This window comes from Globicephala melas, chromosome 9 (assembly GCF_963455315.2).
Source record: "Globicephala melas chromosome 9, mGloMel1.2, whole genome shotgun sequence".
Classification (NCBI taxonomy): Eukaryota; Metazoa; Chordata; class Mammalia; order Artiodactyla; family Delphinidae; genus Globicephala; species Globicephala melas.
This window is the reverse complement of record NC_083322.1, coordinates 55,137,721-55,154,819: the sequence shown is the minus strand read 5'-3', so window position 1 is coordinate 55,154,819 and position 17,099 is coordinate 55,137,721. Positions and strand designations below refer to the sequence as shown.

The 17,099-nt window shown below is 37.4% G+C and overlaps 1 protein-coding gene across 10 annotated transcripts in view; it reads right to left on the bottom strand.

The window, feature by feature from the left end:
* The window catches only part of AKAP9 (A-kinase anchoring protein 9), a 144,712-nt gene that overhangs the window by 43,936 nt on the left and 83,677 nt on the right, over window positions 1–17,099 (bottom strand). For all 10 annotated transcript variants that reach the window (XM_060304571.1, XM_060304572.1, XM_060304578.1 and 7 more), the window contains one exon: window positions 11,332–11,558. In XM_060304571.1, coding sequence (XP_060160554.1) covers window positions 11,332–11,558 — 227 coding nt within the window. The remainder of the gene's footprint in view (window positions 1–11,331; window positions 11,559–17,099) is intronic.

Genomic DNA, 17,099 nt, shown 5'->3' with positions numbered 1-17,099 from the left:
AAATATGTCTGTGGAAATAAAAGCCTTCCAAGCAGAACCTGGTAGGGAAAGTCAAGTTTTAATTCTCCATAGTAGCAGTCTTAAAAAACGTAGTTGCAACATTATTTCCCTTGTTCTTGCTGCTTCACAAAGTGCTCTTCTGAACTGAGCTATTCAAATAGCCTCTCACACTGAGCCAAAGAATTCTAGTCAGTGGGGAAAGGTCAGAACAGAGGGTGTGATTTAATGTCTTTACCTATAGGTACACTGACAGGTGGAATCTGAATTCATACACCCACAAAAAAGCCTGCCTAACAGGATCCAAGTTCCACGTCAGAGCTCTGAAAAGGATATCTAGATAAGTTTATAATGCTTCTAAGATAAGCTAGTGTTTTTCCATTCCATTAAAAAATCGTTTTAATTTAAAAATGTGAAAACAAGTAGGTTTGAGTCCACATTACCAATTAGTTCTTCAACTATATCCAATAATCATAACTATTTCTGGAAAACTAAGTATTTCCTTTTGATACTTCCTCATTCTTTTGAGTAGTCATTAAAACTAAACATAGTTTACATAACTAAACATAGTTTATAACATCGGTTATGAACTATTTCCACACTCAATTGGTTACAGAGTAATTCTTAAGGAAAAAAAACCCCTCTTTTTAAAAGCTGCACTGTGTATAATAATTGGTAATTATACCACTTAAGGTATCCTATGAACTCTGACTAAAAATTAAAAGCACAAGTGGTGTATAATGGTCTTTTGGCAGCTCCAGAAACCTCGGCAATAGTGAATAAAACAGCTTCTCAGAATTTAAAAGATGAACAACATACTTTTTAATATTAAAAATCCTCAATAGTGAAAGTTGTTTTAAATAAATGAAAAATCTTTCACTGTGGTGTCTTTTCTCTACCCAGTAACTACATATCCTTAACTCACAAAACCTTTATTTACTATGGAAAAACCCACACTAAAGTAAGCACATCAACAAAAATCAATTTTATAGCCACTTTCACTATACAAAATATCTTTAGAGGAGTCAATACTCAAACCCTTCACAGTAAGTTAACAATTAGGGCAGAGAAAATAAGATTTTCTACGGAAAGCTCAGAATCTACAGGGATATGGTTTGGGGTAGCGGAGGGGCAGCTGCTTCCTAGAATTCCGGACTAGGCAATGACAAATTTCTGTTTATTATGGTTTCTTATGTGACGCCTCCAGTTAGTCTGTGAAACAATCATAACATCTACACAAGATGGAGATCTAACCCCACCACTGGTGCAGCTAAATCTGACTTTACTGGGGCTTCAGCAGATACAAAATCATCAACATCCTAGATGTTCACTTTATGAGCTGGCTGGACCCATGTTCAACATATCAAACACCTCTCAAAATACTCTTTCCCAGCTCCCTCTGAGAATAAGTTTATTTTCATAACCTGGTGTTCAATTTCTCTTATTTGAAGCAAAAACAAAACCCTGAAAGTAAGACATATCCCTTTATAAATAGAAACATTAAGGTCCAGCCAAGAACTAACTACACAGAAAAGAGAAAACTAGGAGGAAAAGACTCAAAAAAGCCGCAGATTAAGATGACTTAGGGGGGGCTTCCCTGGTGGCGCGGTGGTTGAGAATCTGCCTGCTAATGCAGGGCACACGGGTTCGAGCCCTGGTCTGGGAAGATCCCACATGCCGCGGAGCAACTAGGCCCGTAAGCCACAACTACTGAGCCTGCGCATCTGGAGCCTGTGCTCCGCAACGAGAGGCTGCGACAGTGAGAGGCCCACGCGTCGCGATGAAGAGTGGCCCCCGCTTGCCACAACTAGAGAAAGCCCTCGCACAGAAATGAAGACCCAACACAGCCCAAAATAAATAAATAAATTTAAAAATAAATAAATACTCCTGTTCTCTGTTTAAAAAAAAAAAAAGATGACTTAGAATGGGGCAAATAGCCCTCATAACAGTACATTAACTGATGGCATACTACATTAAATGTTCAGAAAGGTGACCCTGAATTAAAATAATTCAAATTATAGTCTATTTTTTCCCCTACTTTTGAAAGCATGTAAAACCTGTGTTTACTCATGTAAAAGAAAAATTTATAAGTAAGGTGTACCCCCTTATAACCAGGAATATAAGTCAAGGTTAAGAAACTAACCACAAAGAAAACAGAGTAAAATTAAAGGAGGAAAAGACTCAAAACAGCAGTAAAGACGATTTAAGATAGGGGCAAATAGCTCTCCCCAAAACAGTGTATTAACTGATGGTATATTATATGTATTGATGTCCAGATAGATTACTTTGAATTGGAATAATTCAAATTATATATTTTTTTTAAATTTTAGAAAGCACATAAAACCCTTTGCAATCAAAAAAAGTTAAAATAATTTCAATTTTTAAGAGGACACCCTTTTAATTATCCAGACTAGCTCATTATCCCCTGGTTTCAGATAATCAAGATTTTAATGTATATTTGAAGGCTATTAATTTGCGGTATAGTTATGTTTTCAGCTTTACTGTAATTGTACAATATCAAGCTATTTAACCTTTTCCCCAGAAATATTTCCCCCAACTTGTAAACCACTTCTGTTGCTCTCTTTTGTATTTTGATTTTTTTTTTTTTAAGTTACTTAATAGACTGAATCCTGGCTACAATACCCTGACAGAGCCCTGATGCTTATAATACACACACTGGTAGCAACACCTAATGGCAAATGTATTTCAACACTTTATTAAGGTTTATGTTTTATTTTTATTTTTTAAAATAAATTTATTTGCTTTTTACTTATTTTTGGCTGCGCTGGGTTTTCATTGCTGCGAGTGGGGGGCTACTCTTCGTTGCGGTGCGCGGGCTTCTCATTGCAGTGGCTTCTCTTGTGGTGGAGCACAGGCTATAGGCACACGGGCTTCAGGAGCTGTGGCACATGGGCTCAGCAGTTGTGACTTGTGGGCTCTAGAGCACAGGCTCAGTAGTTGTGGCCCATGGGCTTAGTTGCTCTGCGGCATGTGGGATCTTCCTGGACCAGGGCTCGAACCTGTGTCCCCTGCGTTGGCAGGCAGATTCTTAACCACTGTGCCACCATGGAAGCCCACAGTTTATGTTTTAAAATACAACAATGAGAAAACAAAATCTTAACTTACAGTACTACTGTTTCATCCTCATAAAAAGGCTCCTTTTTGGAGAAAATATAGAAAAGTACCTTAAGTTCCATTATTCTAAAAAATGATTATTAATAAATTCATGAGAGTTGCCTATAATAAAAATCATTTCTTTGGGAGTAAATTCCTCATTCACTGTTTTCTTCTAACGCCTGAAAGAATCTCTTGGTAAATAATCTCCTATGGCTGTAAACAGTAACTCAGGATTCTGGAAAACTTTAATTGCTAAAACACTACTTCCACATAACAGACTGATTCCTATTTCTACCTGACCCAAGAATCAAGAATCTGAAACAGGGACTTCCCTGGTGGCACAGTGGTTAAGAATCCGCCTGCCAACGCAGGGGACGTGGGTTCGAGCCCTGGTCCAGGAAGATCCCACATGCCACAGAGCAACTAAGCCCATGCGCCACAACTACTGAGCCTGTACTCTAGAGCCCGCGAGCCACAACTACTGAGGCTGTGCGCCACAACTACTGAAGCCCACGCACCTAGAGCTCGTGCTCCGCAACAAGAGGAGCCACTGCAATGAGCCCGCGCACCACAACGAACTGTAGCCTCCCCCCACTCGAGAAAAGCCCGCACACCGTAAAGCAGCCAAAAAGAAAGAAAAAGAAAGAAAAGGAATCTAAAACCATACTCTCAAAGATAAAACTTCTCTGCAGAACCACAAAGACCCTACTAAATAAAGATCATGTTAAAGAGATTAACTTTCTAAGGGCTTGAGACTAGACTTACAGCAATTTTACTCCTATTCCAACAAAAGCCATCCCAACCAATAAGAAACTGCAATAGGTTGAATACAAGCCTGAATATATTCAATATTTATAGCAGCCTGTCTCAGCAAAAGAGAAGTAAAATCCATCAAAGTAAATACATTATTATATGGATTTGGACATGCCATTGGGCAAATCACTTATGAAATCAAATACATAAAGTAAAATACTCATAAAAGATATTATGAAACCAGGCTATAAAGGCAGATACCCTGATACTTAGTAAAGAAAACGCTTACTAATTCTTTTATTAAAGCAAGATGCATCTATGCAACCTAAAGCAGCCCCTAAACTTAAAACTAAGTACAAGACTTAATCATGATTTCCCACTAAAATTATATAACATATAAAACCAAACCAGTAAAAAAAAAAAAAAAAAAAAAAGGGAAAGAACCTTGATTATTTGACAGTATTTACTTAGACTACAGGGCCTTTTCAATGAAACTCCTCCCCAACCCCAAACAAAAGTCCACAATCACTGGCAATAATTTCTCTCACCAATCTTAAAGGAGGCAGAGTCTCTCTGATCCAAAGGCCACACCTTTCACTTGTGTTCCAGATTCCACCCTCACCTACCCCAAGGATCTGGCTCCACAAAGCCCATCCCCTCTGATGTGCATCTTCAACTTTTCCATTGCTACTCAATATAAACACTTGAATCTTAAAAAAAAGCATTCTCCCCCTTTCAAGCTAATGGTCTCCTGTTTCCTTCACAGCCAGGTATCATGAAATTGCTATCTCTATTTCTTCAACTCTATTTCTGTAAATGTCTGAATTTTGAATTTCTCCTCTATCAACTCCATGAAACTGTTCTCATCAAGGTCATTGATGACACCTATAATAAAATATCCAAGGGACACTAAATCCTCAGCATCTGTTACCTTTCCATGGTATCTGACACTTATGGAAAATCACTCCTCATCTGGCTTTTATGACACTTGATATTGATTCTCTTGATATTGTCTTTATTTTCCTCTCTCACTCTCAGTATCTTTTGTAGACTTATCTACCTTTATTCTCTTTTAAATCTCAGCACTCTACCAGGACAAAAAATTAGCTCTGTACACTCTCGAAAACCATGGTTTCAAACATCTTTAAAATGATGACAACTTCCAATCTAGTTTCCCAAACTCTAGACTCTAGGGAATATCTTCTCCCTCTACGCATTTCAAACTCAGATTACCTAAAACTGAACTCATTATTCACTTCTTTTGCATCCCCCAACTCAGTAAGGGAAATACACCAACAACTTAGTTGGTCAAGGATTCACGTGTGGTTTCCTCTCCCCTTCCTTATCCCCTACATTCAATGTCACACCAACTTCTATCAAATTCAACTTCTACAAGTTTTAAAATCACTTCCCTCTTGCGCTAACTTGATTTCTATCCCTTTTCACTGGAATATTTTAAGAGTCTCCTGTTTCTGCATATTCAGCATCTCTCCTCACTATTTTCCTGCCCATATATTCACCCCACTGCTGCCAGAGGAATTCTCTCTAAAACACAAATTTGATATTATTATTTTCTACCAAAAATATTTCAATGACTCCCCATACTTTTCAGCATAAAGTTAAAACTCCTTAACTAAGCCCTCAAGGGACTATGTGCTAACCACTGCTATCCTTCTACCCTCTGTTCCCCACATTCCACCCTGGATGTTTATAACACAAAACTATCCAGTATCCTCAAACACATCATGCTGGTTTACACCAACATGCTATGCCATTTGCCACAAATTTTCTTCTTGACCCACCCACTTAGTTTCTACTTGTCTTGTAAGTCTTTACTTAAAAGACTCATTTTCCCTCTCATTTCCTCTTGAATTATGCTTTCACCTCCATTACTTCACTGAAACTGCTCGTGTAAAGTAACCAATGACAACCCCCACACACACACCTCCCAGATTTTAAAATCTACTCCTCAGGCTATAACATGACCTGTCAGCAGTAACTGACAGAATGATTCACTCCTTTCATTTTCAAAGGGCAGAAAAAGTGGCAGTTGAGAGCATGGACCCTGAAGCCAGACTGCCTGGATTCAAATTCTAACTTACACCTAACTTATAAGCCTGGGCAAGTTCTCCAACTGGTTTCTTTGCTTCTGTCCTGCACCCCTCCATCCCCCCAGTCTATATTTAACAAGGTGGTCAAAGTGATCCTTTTGGTGAATGTAAGTTAGATCAGTTGCTGAAAAATCTCTAATGACCCGGAGCTGGAAACAATTTGTATGTCCTTTGGATAAACAAACGGGTGCATCCATTCAATGGAATACTCCTCAGCTCTAAAAAGAAACAAATACTTAACACACGTAGATGAATCTTGTAAGTATTTTGTTAAGACAATGAAACCAGACCCAAAATAATGCATAATGTATGATTTCATTAATGACACTCTGGAAAAGACAAAACTATAGGGACAGAAAGCAGCCAGTAATTTTCAAGGGCAGGAGGTAGAGGAGGGGCTGACTATAAAAGAACAGAGCAGCACCAGGGAATTTTGGGGTGATGGAAATGTTCTGCATTATGTTTGTGGTGGTAGACACATAACTCTACGCATCTGTCACAACCAAAAGAACTGTCTACGCACAAATGAAATTTACCGTACATAAATTTTTAAAAAATTAACCAAAGTGTGGGGGAACCCAAAATGGAATAAAAACTATAATAAATAATTCTTATTGTATTAAAAGTGAATAACAAAACCACACTAAAGGTGTGGGGAGAAAAGAGTTAACCTAGGATACTTTGAAAAACAGTATTTTGATTGTATACTGTACGGCTAAAGACCCAAAACTACTGTACATAAATACTGTACTCTAGTTAGTAAATTTGTTTTTCACAGGGATATAGGTTAGCAACTGTAAAATTACTTTATGGGTATATATGGGTATGAAATTACTTTATGGGTATAAATGGTTAACAAATGAATAAAACTGCTGTAGATTGTGAGAGCCTGGTTTTTCGCCTTTGGAGAACAAAGTTACAAAGGAAAGGGGAAAGGGGAGAAAGAATGCTGTGGTACTGGATGGGGATTGGAGGTATCGATATGAAATTATATTTCTATTATATATGCAGATAGATACAGAAATAAATATATATGCAAGGGTTAATATACTACATATATTTTCAAACTGTCTGCTGAGAGGACCATAACACCTTAGTTAACAATAAGCACATATAGCACCCAGGTCTTGGTTTCTAAGTATCTTTCTCCAATAAAGGGAACTTGAATTCCTTGGAGAAGTAGTTGATTCTAGGGCTGGGGCAGGGAAAATACAAGATGGGCCTGGAGTCTCTGATAGTGCAAATGCTCAAAAGAGTAAGCACTTTGAAAGTGCACAAGTGCCAACCTGAAAGAGTTCTTACTGACAAAGCTGGAACAAAACAAACTACTGTAGTACTGGATTATAAACCACTGAAAAAAATTAATAGCTATGAGTTCATATGAAACTCGATTAGTTAAGTAAATATATGTGAGTGAAGAAACAGCTCTTGGGACTTCCCTGGTGGTGCAGTGGTTAAGACTCCGCCTGCCAACGCAGGAGACACGGGTTCAATCCCTGGTCCGGGAAGATGCCACATGTCGTAGAGCAACTAAGCCCGTGTGCCACAACTACTGAGCCTGCGCTCTAGAGCCTGCGTGCCTAGAGCCTGTGCTCTGCAACAAGAGAAGCCACTGCAATGAGAAGCCCACACACTGCAACGAAGAGGAGCCCCCACTTGCCACAAAAAGAGAAAGCCCGTGCGCAGCAAAAAATAAAAATAAGTAAATAAATAATAGAAAAAAGAAACAGCTCTTACAGAATAATTCCAATCAATAAATGAAGGAATGATGAATGAATGATGATAGAAAATCACCATTGGAACACCACAGTAGTAACTGTGCAGGCAAGATCTACCAATGGATGCTAAGATTAGTGGATGGAAGTTTAAAGAGAAACAGGAAATGTGCATAGTATCAAACAGTGGAGAAACCCAGCTTACACCACAAGTAATCGAGATTAACAGCACCTGTAATAAGACATGTGCCTTTCGATTTGACACACAGAGAAGGACACATAACTTCAATGGTATTCTTGTCAAAAATGAATAAGCTTCATGTAATCATGAGAAAATAGACAAAATCACACCGAGGGATATTTTACAAAATAACTGGCCAGTCCTTTTCAAGTGTCAAGGTCATGAAAGGCAAAGAAAGACTCAGGAACTAACAGAGTCTGGAGAAGATGAAGAAGACATGACAACTAAATGCAATGTGCGATCCTGGAATAGATCCTAGAACAGAAAAAGGACATTAGTGGGAAAACTGGTAAAATCCAGTCTGTAGTTTATAGTACTGTACCACTTTTAATTTCTAAGTTTTGATAACTATAGTGTGGTTACAAAAGATGTGAACATTAGGGAAAGCTGAGTGAAGAGTACATGGGAACTCTCGGTGCTAGTTTTGCAACTTTTCTGTAAGTCTGAAATTACTTCAAAATGACAAGTTAAAAAACTGTACCCAATGACTACATCTCTTTAAGAATTAAATTCCAAGTTCCATGTGATCTGGTTCCCAGGTATCACTATGACCTTGTCTCCCACACTGTGCCCACTCTTCTTGCTCCAGCTACACTGGGCTCTTTGTCAACCACACAAAGAACTAGCACGTGACCACCTCAATGACCACCTCAGGGCCTCGTACTCACTATTCCTTTGCCTGAAACATTCTTCCCCAACTTACCTATGTGGCTGTCTCCCATACTTCCTTAAGGTAGATGCTTGACCATCACATTATCAGAGAGGTCTTCCTTAATTTTCCTACGTAAAATGTCCTCTTCCCCCATAATGCTCTACCTCCCCTATTTTATTTTCCTTCACAGTAGGTATCAACCGTCCGGCATACTATGTTTATTTATTATCAGTCCCCACCATTATATTGTAACCTCTGTGAGAGTAGGGACTTTGTACATTTTGTTCAGTGCTGTACCTCCAGTATCTAGAAGAGCAATTGTTACATACCAGGTGTTCAATAAATTTGATGAATGAGTGACTCATCTCAAAGCATCGAGTCCTCCTATAAGCTTTACTTGTTCCTACCTTTCCCTAAACTGTCAGATACTGCTCTCTTTTCTACTCTCAGGGTATCCTATGCAGAGTTATTTACCTGAATTTCTCTTTCACTGCAAGCAAAAAGATATAGCAGTGTCAGTTCTGTTTTAGATTTTTTTTATGACAAGCGAAAAAGAATCAAGATAAAAGGGAAATATTCTATTATGAAGAAGAACCAAATAATGACTCATTAAAAAGAAAATGGAATACTAGTCATTTCACAAAGAGGACCACACATTATTTTGCATCTATCTGACTGTTAAAAATATTCATCATGTTCAAAATAATTTTAGTTATTAATGAGAATATTCTGAAGAAGTCAATGTCTTTCAACATCTCTCCATGGAAGAGTAGTAACTGAACTAAGTTTAAAGAAAATCTTACAGAGCTCCTATTCCCACTGCCTCAAAAATATAATTCATCTAAGAAAAATGATTTTTATATCAAGTGTCAACAACTACTTCAACCTTTTATATAACAGATATTAGTAGAACACTTCAAAATTCCGCTAGAATAATGTGAATATTATAATAATAATTTCTAGGTCAGTGGTTCTCAAACTTTAGTCTGTATCAGTATCACCTAAAGGACTTGTTAAAACACAGGTTTTGGGGCCCCATCATTTGGTAGGTCTGGGGTGGAGACTGAGAATTTACATTCAGAACAAGTCTTTAGTGGTGCTTATGTTGCTGCTTTAGAGACCACACTTTGAGAACTACTTACTGCTCTGGGCAAAATTTCTGTGATCTATTCAGTGATATTTAAACTGAAACAATACAGTAAAATCTACATATTGCCGCTTTAGTATTTAACAAATGGAGAACCATCAGGCTCCTACTGTACCTCACTACCTGGACACAGAAGCAGATCTGATAAGCTGTAATCTTAGCCTGGAAGACTGACTGTTTCAGGTGTATCTCCCGCACTTGTCTGCTGACAGTGTTAATGGATTATGGGGAAAGTTTCTCTTCAGTAGCCTGTAGGAACAAGTCCAACCACTGATCGCTTCTGATTTGTATACCCTTTTTCCGTGTCAAATGACAAATATATTGCATTAACTAGATTGTCAATAAATTACAATGAGTATCAGGTAGTAGCAACAGTATTAACAGAGCTCAAGATCCAGGTCAAAAGTATTTAATAGTGGTCAAAAAAGGAAAAGTATTAACAGCTGTTTTCATGGTATAAAAGATAAAAACAGAAATTAAATACCAATGTGGCTGAAATAAGCAAAAAAGAAAAAAAAGCAAGATCATGTGGAAATTCAGTATAGAATCAGCTGTATGACTTTCACAGGATAAAAGGAATAATTATGATGCATATTCAAGCATTAAAAGTGCTGAAAAGCAACAGTTGAAAATGCCAGAATTGGCTCAGTTTACTAAGGAGAGTAGCATCCAATAGTCATTGCTACTGCAGAAACAGAATAATTTCTTAAAGAAAAAAAAGTAGCATCAATGGAGGCCAGACATCAGAAATAGCAAGAGATCAAAGATACTCTTTCAACTTCTCAACTTTTGTTTAAAATGCACATGGGATCTAGAATACTCTGAATAAAGATACCAGTGAAAAAATGTTAATAATACTGGCCCTGTAGCTTAGGACAATAAAGCACTCATTTGATTAACATGAGAGTTGTGATTCTACAGTTAAATTAAGTATTTTTAAAATAAGTGAAATTACTTCATTTTAAAACAGCAAACAATTTTTAAAATTCTGCACAGAGTACTTAAGAGACAATTACTATACAGGGTATAAAAATTTTATAGACAGAGAAAGTTGCAAGTTAAGGTATAAATACAATGGTATATACTCTCAAAAGTTCTATGAAAACAATACTTCAATGTAGAAAACGTCCCTCACTCTAGTTTCCTACCAAGGTAGTAAAGTGAGGTATTCTAATCATATTTGTGAAAAGAATGTAAAAATCACAGGAAGGAATGGTAGGCTTGATCTGTTATATTTAATAGTACTGCTATGACATACTTGAGCACACGGTTTGCTATAGAGATTCCTTATACTATTCCTTCAAATAAATAAAATATATTATAATGGAATATTTCATACAATGGTAAAGTTAAAATCTCTTTTGGTATCAAAAAAAAGTAATGTGTAAGAGTCTAGAAAAATCTGAAAATTAAAACATTGAATTTCAGAATTTAAAGACTCCATCAGCAATTGGTTGTCACAAAGACAACCAATTATTAAAGAGGAACCAAACTAGATTTCTGTGAGACAGTAAAGAGAAAACATTTAGTCCTCGTTCCCCGGCTTAAAAGAAAACTTATTTCCAACTCAGTATATATTAGCAACGTAAGGAGGTTACCTGACTACTAGTTTCACTTATGGCTTCTAGGAGTTTTTCAACTGCCGCTTGTAGTCGAGAGCTAATGTTCAGCATAAGTTCTTCATTTTCAGGGTCTATTTCATTTCCAGTAAAGCCACTTCTCATGAGCTGCTGTGACAGCTCCGTTCCTTCCTCAGTTACTTTGGACCACATGCTACTGTCACTCCTTGGTATATCACTTCCAGAATAAGAGGGTTTAGATTCATCTGTAACCAGAATAACACTATTTTAAAGGTATAAATCAATTATAATAATTATAGTAAAAAAAAAGGTTACAAAATAAAATCAAATTAAAACTTGAAATCATTGGAACTATAAGCTATCTTAGTTAACACTGCAACAAAACAAATAAAATAGGCAAATACAGAATGTAATATTATTTGATAACCTACCACGTATAAGAAGGGGAAGAATAATGCCATGCTAGCTAATAGTGCTTGGCAGAAATTAATATTTGGGATAATTAGTATTTTTTCTTTAATAAAAAATTTAAAACACCTTTCAACGGATATTTACTAAATGCTCGTCGCGTAGGGTTTACTAAGTAATGGAGACACATAGGTGGCAAGATTTGGTTCCTATCCGCAAGGACATTACACATGGTGTAATGAAAAACAAATATCTAAACAACAACATGAAAAGAAAACGTTGTGCAATGGGATATTCCAGGTGTATGGAACGACAGAAGTGCTTGATTTTGCATGGAGCAGACCCTTTGATTTCTAAGCACTATACTGGGCAGCATCACCTGCTTGGCTAGACAGTAAAAGGGACTAAAATCTTTTTGCAACTTGCTACTTTTGTAATAGCTATCCTGGGAAAAGGTTAGACTAATAAGCATTTCTAATTTTAACTATGGACTTGTGTTTCCACACTAGTCTTTTTTTCTTATGTAAAGAAAACTGAGTTTACATGGGCAGAAGATAAAGCTTTAGAAGTGTTTTCTCTAAACTGAAATAAAAGCATATGTTATTTATCACTGCCAGGGGATACAGTACTTATCTGTGGGCAGCATGCTACAATTGAACAATGAAATTTCCTGAAGAGGAATCACCTATTCTTTTACTACAAGTAGTACATATTTCTTATCAGTAACTGTACAAATTTAACAAATTAAAGTCACAAGAAATTGTAATTTCCAAAGTACATGGAATAAACATTCAGTATGATACAATCACCCAGGAGAATAAGAGCTATTTATTAAAAAGTCTTGCTAAAGTAGCTGGTGTCATATGGAAGTCTCTCAGTCTCATGTAGTAATGATATCAGATGTGGTTTCAGATACAAGATCTGAACTCAGCACAATTCAACATTTTATTTATTTATTTTTGGCTGCCTTGGGCCTCTGTTGCTGCGCACGGGCTTTCTCTAGCTGCAGCGAGCGGGGGCTACTCTTTGTTGCAATACGTGGGCTTCTCACTGCGGTGGTTTCTCTTGTTGTGGAGCAAGGGCTCTAGGCTCCTGGGCTTCAGTAGTTGTGGCGCATGGGCTTAGCTGCTCCGCAGCATGTGGGATCTTCCCGGACCATGGCTCGAACCTGTGTACCCTGCATTGGCAGGTGGATTCTTAACCACTGTGCCACCAGGGAAGTCCCAGCACAATTCAACATTCACTAAGCACCTCCTCTGTGTAAGTCACTGGCTGAAGAATCCAAAACTGCATTCTAGAAAATGACATTGTGTGGACCTTTTTTTCTTTTTTAAGGTCTTTATTGAATTTGTTACAATATTGCTTCTGTTTTATGTTTTGGTTTTTTGGCCAGTGAGGCATGTGGGATCTTAGCTCCCCAACAGGGATCGAACCCACATCCCCTGCATTGGAAGGCAAAGTCAACCACTGGACCACCAGGGAAGTCCCTAGAGAAAATAACTTTAAATGTTTGCTACTACATAGTTTTGTCTAATTCTTAGTGTAGCAGCAGATACAATTTCATTTTGCATTTTTATTTTCAAAACTGAAAAACAACAACTAGACTGGTATTTACTTACATTATTCTACATATTCAAAACTGAATGTCTTAATAATAGGGATTAACAGTTTATAAATATTCATGAGTTCAAAATGATCTTAGAATTCAAAATAAGTTCAGATATAGTACAATGTTTATTACAAAGCCAGTAAATAAAATTAATGTGGTCTAGAAAATAAATGATATTTTTTTTTTTTTTTTTTTGCGGTACGTGGGCCTCTTACTGTCGTGGCCTCTCCCGTTGCGGAGCACAGGCTCCGGAAGCGCAGGCTCAGCGGCCATGGCTCACGGGCCCAGCTGCTCTGCGGCATGAGGGATCTTCCCGGACCGGGGCACGAACCCATGTCCCCTGCCTCAGCAGGCGGACTCTCAACCACTGCGCCACCAGGGAAGCCCTAAATGATATTTTTGATGAAGTTATGGAAGCAAGAAGTATTAGTTTACAACTGGTGTTAAAAAAACTAAAAATACCTATGTAATATAGCACCTTTATCTAAGGAATTAAATGCATTCTAGGGACACTTCCTTTTAATGGATACAGAGAATCTGAAAAATCTGAGGAAAGATGATAGTCTGATACGATGGGCAATCAAGGCAGCTTTGTGGTGTGCAAGTATGTGGCGAAGAAAGGATGAGGTAGGGGAGAGAGCAGAAAAAAGGTTGCTAGAAAGTAGGCTGGATCCAAGTTGTGAATGGTCTTAAATTTTTCAGGAACCTGGGGTTTTTTTGTTATAAATAATGGGGAAGTAAATCGTTTTTTGAGCAGGAAGATAATATCAAATGTGTGAATCAGGAAGCAAACTGCAGCAATGCAGAGGAAGGGTTGGAGAAGGAGAAGAGTCTGGTTAGAATACTATTTCAATTGCCCAGATAAGAAATGTTAAAGGCGGACGGGGGCTGGTCACAGGTTGGAAAAAACTGAATGTATAAGACAAGAGAGAAAGAAAAGTAGTAAAAGATGACTCTGGGTTTCCAGCTTAGATGATTCTTAGAGGACAGAAGAGTCATTAAGAGAAATATTAAAGAATTAGGAGAAAGTATACAGAGTAAGCATGAAAAATGATTAGTCTGAAGCGTTAATGGGCTATGTGGAGGAGAGAAGTCAACTTCTGGAAATATGGGTCTGTAGAGACTTAGGAGTCACTGTAGAAAGGTGAGAGTTGAACCCTGGAAGTAGACACATTTGCCTTAGGAGCAATATTTAGTGAGAAGAGGACAAACAACGGTTGGAGCATAAGCCAACAGAAGAACCTGTGTAAAAAAAAAAAGTCAGAGAAAGACAGGAAAGAGATGTTCCAGGAGACAAGAAGAGGATGTTTCAGAAAGAGAGAGACTTCAATAATGTTATTTGTCTAGAAAGTCAAACGGGACAAGGACTGAGAAGATGCTACTGGATGTGACAATCAGAAGGTCACTGCTGTCCTTAGAGAGAACAGCTTTGGTACTATAGAAACAGAAACCAAAGCTGGTGGAAGCAAGAGCTGGTCTAATCTCACATAGAGTTTGTTGCGGTTTACCTTAAGGGGGGAGCAAAGCTAAGAAAAAACAATTTTTTTTTTAAATTATGAAGGTATCAGCATGTTTTAGGGTACAGAGAAGGAATCCATGGTGAGGAAAAAACCTGAAGATACTATATATTGCATGGGAGCAAATCTCAAACACAAAATACAAAGGATATATAAAACAAAATGGCTTATAAAAAGCCACTGAAGGGCTTCCCTGGTGACGCAGTGGTTGAGAGTCCGCCTGCTGATGCAGGGGACACGGGTTCGTGCCCCGGTCCGGGAAGATCCCACATGCCGCAGGGAGGCTGGGCCCGTGAGCCATGGCCGCTGAGCCTGCGCGTCCGGAGCCTATGCTCCACAATGGGAGAGGCCACAGCAGTGAGAGGCCCGCGTACCGCAAAAAAAAAAAAAAAAAAGCCACTGAATGTTAGTTTTTTAAATGGCTAATAAAAAAATAGACATTAAAGTACCTAGAAAATATGAAGATGTGAACCAGCTTAATGTATTTTACTGATAACATTTTGAAGATATAAACAAACGAATAAAAATAATCAAATATGTTCCAATGAAGATACAGAACTTTGTTTATTCCAGTGAAATAAAGGAATGAGAACAACATCAAACTTGTACTGTATTTATTATAACTAGTCTTTGGCAAGAAAAAGATAAATTGGCAGGGCAATTTCATAAAATGCCAATAGAAATCTCAGAATGACCAGTTTGGTGAACAGAATCATGATTTCAGATTGGCCAACCACTCAGACCTGTGTCTTAAACATGGTAGATGATGGTTATTCAAAAGGTCTTCAGTCACTTTTTTTATGGATTTTACCATGTTCATTCCATACAGATAGCAACAAGCTTCTCAGTTTAAGCAGGGCGGGTGACAGGATAGAGCATTCCCCTGCCCCAGTGGCCTGAAGATCTCTGGCGTTCCAAATGGAAACCACTGGCTCTTGTGTGACTCTTACACTTAACAGATGAGTAAACTGAAGTGAGGCCCCAGGAGGCTAAGAGACTTGCTCAAGGTCACAGTGAGCTAAAACAAGGATCTCCTCATACTAATCCAGTATTCTTGCTGTAACAACACACTGCTCCAAAAAAATCTGCAGCAAGTAAGATTTAGTCCCTGGTCTTCTAAGGGGGAGGTACATGTATTTTATCACTGAACCATCAGAGTGTAGACCTAAAGGACCTCTTCTTTCAACACATCCTAGGGGAACTCATTTTTATGAACTAGTCTAATATTCACTCAAGTTCAAGCGATTTCACATTGGCTCAAAATTTCCCTTCAATTTCATAAACTAGGTTGCTCTTACGAGGAAGCAAACATTAGCAAGTCAATTATTTATTTTTTTAGAGAGTTAACAAGTCCACACATGTTTAAACTCTAAACAAGTTCAGACTTGAGGGCTGCAAACAGATTACAAGTGCTACTGCTCACAACAAAAGGTCATATATAAAAATTGAAAAGCAAGAGTTCCTTCATAATCAGATTAAAACTGAGCTTTTTGTTATATTAAATAAGACATAAAAGAAATATTTCAAAAGTTCATTTTAGTTTTTACAATAATACTTTCATTAAAAATCTGAAGAAACATCAGAAAAATTCTTACGTATGGAACATGGTGTCAGTATTTCTAAGACATTATCTTCTTCAGTTTTAAATTATAAATTCTATTAATTCAATATTTCCTTCAAGATGCAAAGTGAATCTAAGTGCCCCCAAATGATACTAGTGATCTTCCTAATTTTGTTACTAAGACTAGCACATCACTGCCAAACACAAAAATATAAAAACTAATTAAATAGAAATTACACATAACACCAGCAAAATTCTTAACTCTGCTTTACTAGTCTTCGTACTATATTTCTTAGCAGAGGATTTAATTTTTCCTTTTGTATCTTAATATTATTCTTTCAGTATCTATTAACAGTTAAATAATTAAATATTTATTTCAAAAGGCTTAATTGATTCAAATACATAAAGTGGTATTAAGTAAAACATTAAGTACCACGGTTTTATTTTGCCTTGAATCGGAATTTCAGTGCCTCCTTCACTGGACTGAGAATTGGTGTAAAGCCGAGAGCAAAAAGACATTGTTCAATACAACTGTATAACTGAACTGATTAAATTACTTATAATAGAAAAACTATTATTGCATATCTTAAAATAGGACATAGACATATTTAATCTATACTGGGAGACTTAGATGCATAACCATGCATAAGAAAGTAGGCTAGTAGATCAGATGTCCTTCCAAGTCTGCCTT